Below are 13,875 nucleotides of genomic sequence, written 5' to 3'. Positions count from 1 at the left end.
GAAGAGTTATCTGTTCCCTAGGTATTGGAATGGGGAGGTTGCCTAGAGAGAGATGAAATGGAATCCTCAGAGATTTTGCTATTATAAAATATTTCCAAAAGGATTAAAAAGAAAACAACAATAAAGCTTTTACCTCTTAAATATAAATATTCAGTATTTATAAAATAGTTATTTATAAATGTATACATTTTTATAGATAAAATATATGTATATAGAATATAAATATATTTATGTAAATATATGAATGCATATAATAAATATAAGTATTTATAAATATTCAGTATAAAATACTAAATGCACATTCTTTTCCTAAGGTCGTACATGCTTTTTTAATCTTCTGCACACAGTTTTGGTAGTTCCTACTACCACTCTTAAATAGCCTGTTGAATCTGAAAACCTGAGCTGTAATCATGGTGGTCTGTGTGTGTCTTTGATCCAGTCATTTGAGCTTTCTGAGCCTTAGGTGAAGGAGCCAAAATGACCACCAAGATCTTTTCCAGCTTTCTGTAGCCAGATCTGACCATATCATTCCTTTGTACTTTTTCCTTCCTAGGGTAGACTTCTACCTTCTTGCTCATCACGTACGGCAGGGTTGTGGCATTCCTACCCACTACATCTGTGTTCTCAACACTGCAAACCTGAGCCCTGATCACATGCAGAGGTGAGCTGATCTGTCATTTACTCTTTCTCTCTAGTAATTAATTCTGCAGCTAGTTAAGATGGGGTTAATCCCCTCCCCCTCAAATATTTACCCTTTGAGTTTCTTCTTATCTTTCATGCTAATGGTATCTTTTTGAAGGTGGATTGGTCTGTCTTGTGCACATTAAAATTATTTTAAGAGATTCATTTTTTTTTAAGATTTTATTTATTTATTTGACAGAGAGAGACACACATTAGAGAGAGGGAACACAAGCAGGGGGAGTGGGAGAGGGAGAAGCAGGCCTCCCGCTGAGCAGAGAGCCTGATGCAGTGCTGGATCCCAGGACCCTAGGACCGTGACCTGAGAGCTGAAGGCAGAAGTCTAATGACTGAGCCACCCAGGCTCCCCCATAAAGCAAGTTTTGAGACCCAGTGTTTTGGGGCTCAGATTATATCAGTAGTTTGCTGGGGTGGTACCTTCTGCAGCCTCTTACTGAGAGGAAAAAAAGTTCTGTTGTTTACCTTTTTTTTTTTTTTTAAAGATTTATTTATTTATTTGTCAGAGAGGATTGGATGGGGAGAGAGCACAAATAGGACCAACAGCAGGCAGAGAGAGAGGCAGGCTCCCCACTGAGCAAGGAGCCTGATGCAGGACTTAGACCTTGGGATTATGACCTGAGCTGAAGGCAGACACTTAAATGATGGAGCCACCCAGGTGCCCCACCTTGTTTTCATCTAAAGATGGGGCACCTAAAGTGAGGGAATTTACCCATGTTACCCATGTCCTCTTAACTTACAAATAGTGGAAAGGAAATAATTCCACTTAAAAATAATGATTTCCCAAAGTTGCATCATGTATTTCTCAGTCCCCTGGTTTTTTGAAAAGTATGCTGTGTGTCATACACCCATTTCATAATCATGTCCCAGATTGAAGGTGGAGAGTCCTACAGATCCTATTTTCTTCTTGGCCTACAGGTTGACTTTCAAACTGTGCCACATGTACTGGAATTGGCCTGGCACCATCAGAGTTCCAGCTCCTTGCAAGTATGCCCACAAACTCGCTTTCCTGTCAGGACAAATCTTGCATCACGAACCAGCCATCCAGCTATGCGAGAACCTGTTCTTCCTGTGACTGGACCACCAGGCTGTGGGCTGGTTAGCGAGGTTAGAGTTCTGAACTCGGCGGCGACTCCTGGAGGAGCAATAGAGACTGAAGGGGTTTTTGTGTTGGGTTTTTTTCATCGACCCAGTAGAATAAGATATTTTATCTTCTTTTTTTTTTTCTCTTTTATACCTGATAGCACCAAGAAATAAGTTCCATTCTAATTATCAGCTGGAAATTGCCTTGTGGTCTTTGTAGATCAAGTGCAGGCAGCACTGTTCCTGTGTAGATGGAGAGGTGGATGTGGGGGAGCCTTGAGGAGCCTCTGCAGCCAGCATGCCCTGTGCAGACCTGCGGGAGCAGTACTTACACCTCGGAAGTCCTGCTGACTACGCAGTTCCCATTTCTGGCGCCAGAGGTGATAATGAATGAAGTCATTTCAGGTTTCTTACAGTAGAGAGTTATTTTATTTGGGCAACTGAGAAAGGTAATAAAAAGGCTGAGGCAAAGTTTTTCAAGATACTGCTATTGCTGGCAAGTGTGAAAGGCACGTAGTAAAACCAGCTGGTGGCATAGTCAGGCCCTTCTGACCTAATCTTGTCTGGGGACAGAGTTTATGACACCTGTGAAGGAGTTGGCTTTGAAGCTTTTGAAAGAGGCCTTGAACCATTCCTTAGCCTCCTGAGAGAGGCCAGATAGTTTTTTTCTGTATATTTTAGTTGCTTTACAGTGTCCCATGTTGATTTCTTCTTAAACCCCTCACCCCCAACACACATTTGTTCTGTTACTGATCTTTAATAAGCTTCAGCTTTTAAATTAAGAATCAGAACATGGTGAAATTCAACAGGAAGGTTCATGACAGAGTGAGCCTTTCTTAAACCTTTCTCCCGGATGTGTGGCCTTCTTTTCGTTGATGTGTTTATAAATGGAATCACTCATTTTCCTTGCTCAATAACCTATTCCTGGGTCTTGGCTCATTTTGCTAGGAATTTTTCTGAATCCAGCTTAAGATTTCCAGAAGTCAGCTTTGGAAAACATGACACTCCTGCCAAAGTCCAGCCATTTCAGCTTAGAAAGTTGTCACTCTGCCTGTGGGTTTTTTTGTGTTTATTTTTCCCTGTTTTAAAATCTCCTAACCCCTTTGGGGTTAATTCCGTTTTAACTTGCTTTAACTGGTTTTAAAAGCCAGTTTTATTTAGCCTTTTTGAATTTGCTTTTATTTATATTTTGGTGTAATGGCATGGAGGGGACAAAGCAGAAATTCCCATTTTATATGACAGTGTGTGAGAAGACAAAGTTTAGCTTAAAAAACCCCTTAGAAAAAGAAAACCAAGCAAGTTTTCAGTTTGTTGTGGTGCCCAGCCTCTGCTTCAAAGTTGTGTTGAAGAACTTTGAGTGTTGATAGTCCTTAAGTGCACTTCTGGTGTCGTTTGGAGGGTAGGACACAGGGTAACGCTAAGGCCTGGAATTTAAAACCACTGAATCAAACACATTGGATCACTGGTCTCTGCCTTAACTGATCAGTTTTCTGATTCTCTTCAGAAGCATTTTGAATTTTGAATTTCTCTTTTGAAGTTGGATTTCCTAATACTCATTTTCTCTTATATAATCAGAAAAGACAAATGCTTGAATATAATACAAAAATTTCTTCACTTTTTATTCCTATTTTCTTGCTTTGTTTTTCAGTCTCAGTGTGAAATGATTGGGCTGTGGTGTGGGAAATAAATAAAAACAAATTTGTATAAATGTAAATTTGTGTTTGAGATAGTGCTGTTGATATATTGATATAGTTCTTTTCCTTTCTAGAACTGCAACACTTGTTAGAATTATTAGTTTATTATTCAGTATGCAAGATGCAGCTCCAGTATTAGTAGCAAGGTAATTTCACTGGGACCCGGTAGTAAGATGTCTCGAAAAAGTCACTAACAGTCTTCTGGAGTGATAGAGGGATGTGTGTGTGTGTGTGTGTGTGTGTGTGTGTGTTTTATCTTGTTATTCAAATCTCTTTTCCCATCAGACAGTTTCTATTACCTGTGTGAGAGCCGGCCTAAAGAGTGGCCTCTCCCTTCCCCTTTTTCTAATAATGCTTGCTTGCCCTTCTTTCTGTAACCCTTAAAAATACCTTCCCAAAGCACACTGGCTGCTTGCTTCACCACTACATCTTCTTGTATTTATTTAGAAACTCCATTCTGAGATGGTGTAGTGTTTCTTGAACTCATTCTATTTTATTTTATTTAGATTTTATCTATTTATTAGAGAGCACAAGAACAGGGAGGGACAGGGGGAAAAGCAGACTACCCACTGAGCAAAGAGCAGATGTGGAACTTGATTCTGGAACTCTGGGATCATAATCTGAGCTGAAGACAGATGCTCAACCAACTGAGCCACACAGGTGCCCCTGAACTCATTCTAGATAGAGACTAAATTTTTTTAAAATAGGTTCAAATAAATAAAATAAAGTAGGCTCTATGTCCCATGTGGGGCTTGAACTCATGACCCCAAGATGAAGAGTCTCACGCTCTGCCAACTGAACCATCTAGGCACCCCTAGACAGAACCTAATTTCTGTATAGTGTTACAGGGCCCTTTACTTGGGCAACATTTTGTTGAGTGGTTTATAAAAGGAAGCAGACTTATAAATAGATTGTCTTTCTATATTAAAAACAAAATTTGTGCCTGAAATTTCTCAGTGCTTTGAGATTACTGGAAAAGACCCTACTTTCACTTTGTGGCTCCATGCCTAGCTTTATATGAGTTTCTTAGTACATTTTTTTTTTTCTTTAAAAAAATGGGGAAAATCAAGAAAATGAGAATACAAGCCATAGACTAGGAAAAAATATTTGCCAAAAACATATTTGATAAAAGACTTACCCTAAATAAAACAACTCCTAATAATAAGAAAACAAACAACTTGATTGAAAATTGGGCAGAAGAGGGCGCCTGGGTGGCTCAGTGGGTTAAAGCCTCTGCCTTTGGCTCAGGTCATAATCCCAAGGTCCTGCATCAGGCTCTCTGCTCGGTGGGGAGCCTGCTTCTCCGTCTCTTTCTGCCTGCCTCTCTGCCTACTTGTGATCTCGGTCTGTCAAATAAATAAATAAAATCTATTAAAAAAAAAAAAAAAAGAAAATTGGGCAAAAGACCTGAGGAGACATCTCACCAAAGATATACAGTTGGCAAATAAGCATATGGAAAAGGTATTCAACATCGCATGTCATTAAAGAATTACAAATTAAAACAAGATACCACTACACACCTATTAGATTGGCCAAAATCCAGAGCACTGACAAGATTAAATGCTGTCAAGGATGTGGGGCAAAAGAAACTTCTGTTGCTTGCTGGTAGGAATGCAAAAATGGTACAGCCACTTTGGAAGACAGTTTGGCAGGTTTTTTTTTTTTTTTTTTTTTTTTTTACAAACATTCCACAAGACATAAGGTGACAGGATAAAAAAGCAAGACCCATCTATATGTTGAGTACAAGAGACTAACTTCAGACCTAAAGACATTTACAGACTTAAAATGAAAAGATGGAGAAGCATTTACCATGCAAATGGAAGTGAAAAGAAAGCTGGGATAGCAATACTTCTATCAGACAAAATAGACTTTAAAAGAAAGACTAACAAAAGGTAAAAGAGCGGGTGCCTGGCTAGCTCAATTGGTAGAGGATGAGAATCTTGGTCTCAGGGTCAAGTGTTCAAGCCCCATATTTGGAGTAGAGATTACTTAAAATAACAAAATGGTTAAAGTGGCAAAGGTTATATCAACTTTACTCCAATTAAAAAAATTTTTTTAAATTTTTTAATATTAATTTATTTGATAGAGATCACAAGTAGGCAAAGAGGCAGGCAGAGAGAGAGGGGGAAGCAGGCTCCCTGCTTAGCAGAGAGCCCGATATGGAGCTGGATCCCATGACTCTGAGATCATGACCCAAACCAAAGGCAGAGGCTTTATTTAACCCACTGAGCCATCCAGGCATGCCTGAAAAAAAAAATTTTTTTTTTAAAGATTTTATTTATTCATTTGACAGAGAGAGATCACAAGTAGGCAGAGAGGCAGGCAGAGAGAGAGAGAGGAGGAAGCAGGCTCCCCGTTGAGCAGAGAGCCCGATGCGGGACTCGATCCCAGGACCCTGAGATCATGACCTGAGCCGAAGGCAGCGGCTTAACCCACTGAGCCACCCAGGTGCCCCTGAAAAAAATTTTTTTTAAGGACACCTGGGTGGCTCAGTTGGTTGAGCATCTGACTGTTGGTGTCAGCTTGGGTCTTATCTCAGGATTGTGAGTTGAAGCCCCATATTGGTTCCGTTGCAGCCTACTAAAAACATTTTTTTAGGGGGCGCCTGGGTTAAGCCGCTGCCTTCGGCTCGGGTCATGATCTCAGGGTCCTGGGATCGAGTCCCGAATCGGGCTCTCTGCTCAGCGGGGAGCCTGCTTCCTCCTCTCTCTCTCTGCCTGCCTCTCTGCCTACTTGTGATCTGTCTCTGTCAAATAAATAAATAAAATCTTTAAAAAAAAACAAACTTTTTTTAAAACAACAAAAAAAGGACACTATATAATCATAAAGGGAACACTCCTCCATTGTGAAGATACAACGATTATAAATATTTATGCACCCAACATGGAGGCACCAAAATACATAAAGCAGCTAATAATAAACATAAAAGAAGTAATTGATAATAATATAATGACAGCAGGGGACTTTAACACCCCACTTACATCTATGGATAGATCATCCAAGCAGAAAATCAATAAGGAAACAGTGGCTTTGAATGACGCATTGGACCAGATGGACCCAACAGCTATATTCAAAACATTCCAGTGGGATAACACATTCTTTTCAAGTGCACAGAGAACATTCTCTAGAATAGATCACATGTTAGGCCACAAAACAAGTCTCAACAAATTCAAAAAGATTATAAAGTCCTACCATGCATCTTTTCTGAACATGCAATATTACTAGAAAAGAAAAAATCTGGAAAGAATGCAAATACATGGGGGTACCTGAGTTGTTCAGCCAGTTAAGCCTTCTACTCTCGGTTTCCACTCAGGTCCTGATCTCAAGGTCATGAGATCAAGCCCCACAGTGGTTCCCACTCAGTGGGGAGTCTGCTGGCAGGGGGGATTGTCTCTCTCTCTCTCTACCTCTGCCCCTTCTCCACTCTCGTACACACACTCACTATCTTGGAAATAAATTTAAAAAGTCTTTTTTTTTGGGCGCCTGGGTGGCTCAGTGGATTAAGCCGCTGCCTTCGGCTCAGGTCATGATCTCAGGGTCCTGGGATCGAGTCCCGCATCGGGCTCTCTGCTCGGCAGGGAGCCTGCTTCCCTCTCTCTCTCTCTGCCTGCCTCTCCGTCTACTTGTGATTTCTCTCTGTCAAATAAATAAATAAATAAAATCTTTTAAAAAAAAAAAAAAAGTCTTTTTTTTTTTTTAAGATTTTATTTATTTATTTGGCAGAGAGAGATATCACAAGCAGAGAGGCCGGCAGAGGCAGAGAGGGAAGCAGGTTCCCCGCCAAGCAGAGAGCCCGATGTGGGGCTTTACCCCAGGACCCTGAGATCATGACGTGAGCCCAAGGCAGAGGCTTTAACCCACTGAGCCACCCAGGTGCCCCAAATCTTTTTTTTTTTTTAAGATTTTATTTATCTGAGAGAGGGAGTGAGAGAGCGAAGAAGCTTGAGTAGTGGAGGAGTAGAGGGAGAGGGAGAAGCAGACTCCTCACTGAGCAGGAACCCCAATGCAGGGCTCTGTCCCAGGACCCTGAGATCATGACCTGACCTGAAGGCAGATGCTTAATTGACTGATCTACTCAGGCGCCCCTAAATACATAAAATCTTAAAAAAAAAACAAAAACAAAAACAAAAATATGTGGAAGTTAAATAACACAATACTACACAATGAATGAGTCAACCAAGAAATCAAAGAGGAAATTAAAAAAATGCTTGGAGAGACAATGAAAATGATAACACAGTAGTCTAAAATCTTTAGGATACAGTGAAAGCTATTCTAAAATGGAAGATTATAACAATACAGGCCTTTCCTAAGAAACAAGAAAAATTCAAACAACATAACTTTATACCTAAATGACTAGGAAAAAAAACAAAACCTGTATAAGGAAGGAAATAAGAAAGATTAGGGCAGAAATAAATAGAAACTAAAAAGGAAAAAAGAAAAAAAAGATCAGTGAAACCAGAATCTTTCTTTGAAAATACCAACAAAATTTATAATCCTTTAGCCAGACTCATCAAAATCTAAACCTACCATGTTGTCTGGCAATCACATTCCTTGGTATTTGCTCAAATGTGTTGAGGACTTCCGTCCACACAAAACCCTGCATGCAGATGTTTATAGCAGCTTTATTCATAATTGCTAAACCATGGAAGCAACCAACATGTCCTTCAGTAGGTGAATGCATAAATAAAATGTGGTGCATCCAGATAACGGAATATTAAAAAAAAAAAAACAACTATCAAGCCACAAAAAGCATGGAGAAAACTCAAAAAAAGTTTTTTTTTAAAGATTTTGTTTATTTGACACAGAGAGAGAGGGAACACAAACAGGGAGAGTGGGAGAGGGAGTAGTAGGCTTCCTGCTGAGCAGGGACCCCCCCCCCAAGGCGGGGCTCAATCCCAGGACCCTGGGATCATGACCTGAGCTGAAGGCAGATGCTTAAGAACTGAGCCACTGAGGTGCCCCTTAAATGTTTATTACCAAGTGAAAAGCCGATCTGAAAAGGCTGTATGATTCCAACTATATGACATTCTGAAAAAGGCAAAACTTAAGGAAACAGTGAAAAAATCAGGTTGGGGAGAAGGAGGGATGAATAGGCAGAGCATAGAGGATTTTTAGGGTAAGGAAACTATTCTGTATGATACTGTAATAGTAGATACATGTCCTGTGTTCATCTAAACTGTAGAATGAAAAACACTAAGCATCAATCCTGATGTAAACTATGGACTTCGGGTGATTATGATGTGTCATTGTGGGTTCGACAGTTGTGACACGGGAGCCATTTCTGGTTGGAGATGGTGGTAATGGGGGAAACTGTGTGTCATGGGAAATCTCTACTTTCCACTCAGTTTTACTCACCAGTCTGAGCAAAACTGCTCTGAAATATATGTTGTTGTTGTTTTTTAAGATTTTATTTATTTATTTATTTGACAGAGAGAAATCACAAGTAGATGGAGAGGCAGGCAGAGAGAGAGGGAAGCAGGCTCCCTGCTGAGCAGAGAGCCCGATGTGGAACTCGATCCCAGGACCCTGAGATCATGACCTGAGCCGAAGGCAGCGGCTTAACCCACTGAGCTACCCAGGCGCCCCTGAAATATATGTTTTTAAGTGAGTAAACTAGGGAGATGTCTGGCAATGTGTCAGACTGAATTGACCATACTGACAAATGTTGGTCAAAATAGGAAAAAACAAGGGAGGGAAGGAAGAAGGGAAGAAAATACAGAGGTACAAGAAAGAAAGGGAAGCCGGAGAGGTAATAGTTGATGATGACAAACACAGCTCCCAGGGTTAGGGACAAAAGTGCAGGGGCAAGAGCACTGAGGATTTGCATTCTAGTTAAGGATGGAAGATGCCTGTGAGGTGCCGGATTACAAAGGTAGAGTCGTGCCCCCCCTTCCCCCCCACTCCCCCTCCCCCCCCCCCCCCCCCCCCCCCCCGTCCTGACAAAGAGAGCTGGATCCTGAAAGAGACCCTGCCAACCATCCTGGGGTGGCAACAAGGAACTTTGGGGTAAACAGGCATTCGTGAGGAAGCCCAAAGCCTGGGCCACATGAACGTAAACATTGTCTGAATTTATATTACTGGCATGTGGAAGAACCACAAGCTGAAACATCACCGTGAAGATTGGCTCAGACTAGTGAGAGGAACTAGTGCAGTCAATGGGAGGGCAGCACGGAGAGGTACAGTGGGAACACAAGAAATGAGACCGGAGAGAACGAGAAGCTCCAGTATTTGTCTAATAGGAGCTCCTGCAGTTTAAAGGGGAAAGAATGAGTGGGAAAATACGAAAGATATAAAGGTGGAATTTTCCAGAATTAGAGACAAATATTAACCCTCTTCTTGAAGAACCTGAGGCTAAAGAAAAGCACATTCACTTCTAAATGTAATGTAAAACTATAGAACCCCCAAAGACAGAATCTTAGCAACGATTAGAGGTAAAAGATAGCTGACAAAGAAAGGTTGTCAAACTAACAGCTCACTTGTTATCAGTCACAACAACTGCTTAATGCAAAGGAATAGTAACTTAAAAATGCACTGTCAGGGGCGCCTGGGTGGCTCAGTGGGTTGAGCCGCTGCCTTCGGCTCAGGTCATGATCTCAGGGTCCTGGGATCGAGTCCCGCATCGGGCTCTCTGCTTCCTCCTCTCTCTCTGCCTGCCTCTCTGCCTACTTGTGACCTCTCTCTGTCAAATAAATAAAATCTTTTAAAAAAAAAAAAATGCACCGTCAACTTGGAATTCTGTTGCCAGGTAAACATTCATTCAAAGGCAAGGACAAAAATAATGGTATTTTCTAATAAAGATCAGAGCAGAAATTAATGAAAGAAATGAAATGAGGGGTGCCTGGGTGGCTCAGTGGGTTAAAGCCTCTGCCTTCGGCTCGGGTCATGATCCCAGGGTCCTGGGATCGACCCCTGAGTCCGAGTCCGGCTCCGGCTCTCTGCTCCAGCGGGGAGCCTGCTTCCCTTCCTCTTTCTCTGTCTGCCTCTCTGCCTACTTGTGATCTCTGTGAAATAAATAAATAAAATCTTAAAAAAAAAAAAGAAAAGAAATGAAAATAGATGAATAATATATAAATGATATGAATAATGAAATAATGAAAAATAATATGAGTAAAGAAAATAGAAAAATAAGACTTGGTTATTTAAAAAGGTTAACAAAATGGGCAAACCTTTAGCCAAGGGGGAAAAAAAGACTCAAATTACAAAAATCAGGAATGAAAGAAAGGATTACTGACCTGACAGAAATAAAGAGATTATAAAGGGAATACTATAAACAGAATTAGAGACAAACATCAATCCTCTATATGCTAAGAAACTAAGTTATCTTAGATGAAATGGGCAAATTCCTATATTTGCTACCCAATCAAGTGTTATTTTTTACCAGTTGTCTTTTTTGTCTGCCCAAACCATTAGATGAGGCGCCTGGGTGGCTCAGTCATTAAGCACCTACCTTCAGTTCAGGGGATGATCCCAGGGATCCCTGGGATCCCGTCCCGCATTCTCCCTCTCTCTCTGCCTGCTGCTCCCCCTGCTTGTTCTCTCTTCGTGTGTGTGTATATATCAAATAAATAAAATCTTTTTAAAAATTATTTGATAAAAGAGGGACGCCTGGGTGGCGCAGTTGGTTGGACGACTGCCTTCACCTCAGGGCGTGATCCTGGAGTCCCGGGATCGAGTCCCACATCAGGCTCCCAGCTCCATGGGGAGTCTGCTTCGCTCTCTGACCTTCTCCTCGCTCGTGCTCTCTCTCACTGTCTCTCTCAAATAAATAAAAAATAAAATCTTAAAAAAAAATTATTTGATAAAAGAAGTGACTGAAGCTAAAGTCATTCTAACTCTTGGATAACAGTGTGAGGTGCTGGTCCTCTGACATGATTCACGTTTACTCTGATCCTCTTAAACTCATTACACCAGGCCAAACGTGGAAAACTCATTTTCCCCTTGAAAGTATCTTAAAGGGGCACCTGTGTGGCTCAATGGGTAAAAGCCTCTGCCTTCGGCTCGGGTCATGATCTCAGGGTTTTGGGATCGGGCCCCACATCGGGCTCTCTGCTTAGCGGGGAGCCTGCTCCCCCCTCTCTCTGCCTGCCTCTCTGCCTACTTGTGATCTGTCAAATAAATTAAAAAAAAAAAAAAAAAGTATCTTAAAAACCTGGTCATTGATTTCTCTCTTCAGTGTCTTTCAACTGACCTGAGGGCTAGGGATCCAAAAGAGGATCTTTGCCCCACCTGCTGATCAAGTTGCCTACCTTGTCAACACAAACCATAGAGGGGTGTTTGGTTTTCTGAGCCCCCAGTCCTCAGGCCTGGGGTCTCATTTCTCTGCCTTTTTTTCCAAAGGATGTTCATTCACCTCAGCTATGGGCGATCTGCATATCTTTTGGCTGGTAGTTGTGGTAACTTGTCAGAAAGGAAATAGTCATGAAAATGTCTGGGTTTTGTGCTTAGTTCCCTTAAATATCATCCAACATGGAACTTCTAGTGAGCTGGCCTATTCATTCATCCAACAAATACTGAGAATCTTTCACATGCAAGATGTAATGTTAAGGGATGCAAGTATATACAGAAATCTTTGGTAATCAAGATAGTTTAAGGTCTAATAAGGAGGTGAGAGTAATTTTTTTTTAAAGATTTAAAAAATTTATTTGACAGAGAGCACAAGCAGGGTGAGTGGCAGGCAGAAGGAGAGGGAGAAGCAGGCTTCCCTCTGAGTATGGGGCCCTGTGGGTCTGGATCCCAGGACTTTGGGATCATGACCTGAGCTGAAGGCAGATGCTTAACCAACTGAGCCACCTGGGTACCCCAAAATGAAATAACTTTTAAGGGGAAAATGCAAGTATCATAAACCGTATGAAAATGTTTTAATTCAGGACCCAATAATAGGTCCTGAAATAAATTTAGTGGGCTTGTTACCACTTTTTAAAAGATTGAAATAGAATATAAAATATCAGTACATTGTCTGTACTAATGAAATTTTTAAAAACTTCTTTGCTGTATTATTTATACTCGAGTTGTTATTTATAGTGGAGTGTAAAATATATATTTTTTAAAGATTTTATTTATTTATTTGACAGCAGGAGAGGAAACACAAGCAGGGGGAGGGGCAGAGGGAAAGGGAAAAGCAGGCTCCCTGCTGAGCAAGGAGCTGAATGTGGGGCTTATCCCAAGGACCCTGGCATCATGACCACAGCCAAAGGCAGATGCTTAAGGAATGAGCCACCCAGGCACCCCTGTAAAATATTTTTTAATGTGGGTTACAATCAAGAAAGTTTGAAAGGGTAGATCAAATGTGCTACAGAAGAATCAAGAAGCTTTCTGAAGTGGCTTTGAAGAGTTAGGATTTTAACAAGTGAAAATAAGAAGAGGGCTAATAAAGGCTAATAAGAAAAAGGGCATATTATGTAAAAAGAGATCTAGAACTGGGTACCCAAACATGGCACTAGGCATAAAAAATTGAGTACTACTAGGCAACGAGGAGAGACTTAGGGTTCATCTACAGAATTTTGTGTGGGGGTGGATAAGGAGAGTTAAAACCTTTTGATTTTAAGCTGTGTTAATAATTAATTGTATTCCCCTAATGGATTACTGATAGTTTATCAGCTTTGGTGGACTTTGGCAACTCTACCCTTCGTCTGGTTGCAAACAAGTGAAGTGCTGCCATAGGCCCTGTGGTGGGGTGTCTTGTCCTGCCTGCCCTCCTGTCTGTCTCTCTGAAAGGAGCCTGTTCCCCTGGGTGCAGTACTGACACCTTGCTGGAGAAGTCATGGTATTGTTTTTGGACCTCAGGTTTAAGAAGAGATTAACGCCCCTGTGCAATCTGCATTTAAGGGCTTAATACTTTTCAGAGCTGTATGTGTTAGAAGCATGCTTATTTTGTTTAGTCCCTGGGTGAGTTTCTCATTCCTTTCCCAGAACTTTAAGGAAAGGAAGGAGTGGTATAGATTGGACCATTTCTGACGGCCCATTGGAGATGGGATTGAGTCCCAGTGGATGACATAATGTCTGAAAAATACTCCGAGTTTAACCAAGAAAGACAAATATAAAGGGTTATTACAAAGATGAAGGGGCTCTGAGGGAAATTCTGCAAGATACCATTACTTTGAAATCACTTGGAAAATGAGAGGAATATCATCCCACCCCTTATCCAACTGGAGCACTGTAATTACAGTATGAGGATAATTGAACTTTAGAAAAACCCAGGGCCGAGCTAGTCTCTTCAAGAGTGGCATAAACACTCTGGCCTGCTGGCTTTGTTTCAATTCTTTGCTTTCCCGTCACTACCCAGTACTTTGGAACGAGCTGTTACTGAGCCCCGGATTCTTCCAGCTGCGTGCTCCAGAGATTGCTTTCCTTTTATCGTTAGCACTGACTGCCAGCAGGAGGCTTCCTCTCTCCCAAATTCTGC

At 41.3% G+C, this 13,875-nt stretch overlaps 1 protein-coding gene across 2 annotated transcripts in view; it reads left to right on the top strand.

Moving 5' to 3' along the window:
• The window catches only part of PIWIL2 (piwi like RNA-mediated gene silencing 2), a 74,612-nt gene extending 71,158 nt beyond the window's left edge, over positions 1-3,454 (top strand). The window contains exons 21-22 of one of the 2 annotated variants that reach the window (XM_044225179.1): positions 554-661; positions 1,615-3,454. In XM_044225179.1, coding sequence (XP_044081114.1) covers positions 554-661; positions 1,615-1,771 — 265 coding nt within the window. In that variant the 3' untranslated portion in view covers positions 1,772-3,454. The remainder of the gene's footprint in view (positions 1-553; positions 662-1,614) is intronic. The other variant, XM_044225178.1, reaches the window with a different exon arrangement.
• Positions 3,455-13,875: the final 10,421 nt, after the last annotated feature.

Source organism: Neovison vison, chromosome 11 (assembly GCF_020171115.1).
Source record: "Neovison vison isolate M4711 chromosome 11, ASM_NN_V1, whole genome shotgun sequence".
NCBI classification, from domain to species: Eukaryota; Metazoa; Chordata; class Mammalia; order Carnivora; family Mustelidae; genus Neogale; species Neogale vison.
This window is presented reverse-complemented; position numbering and strand designations above follow the sequence as displayed.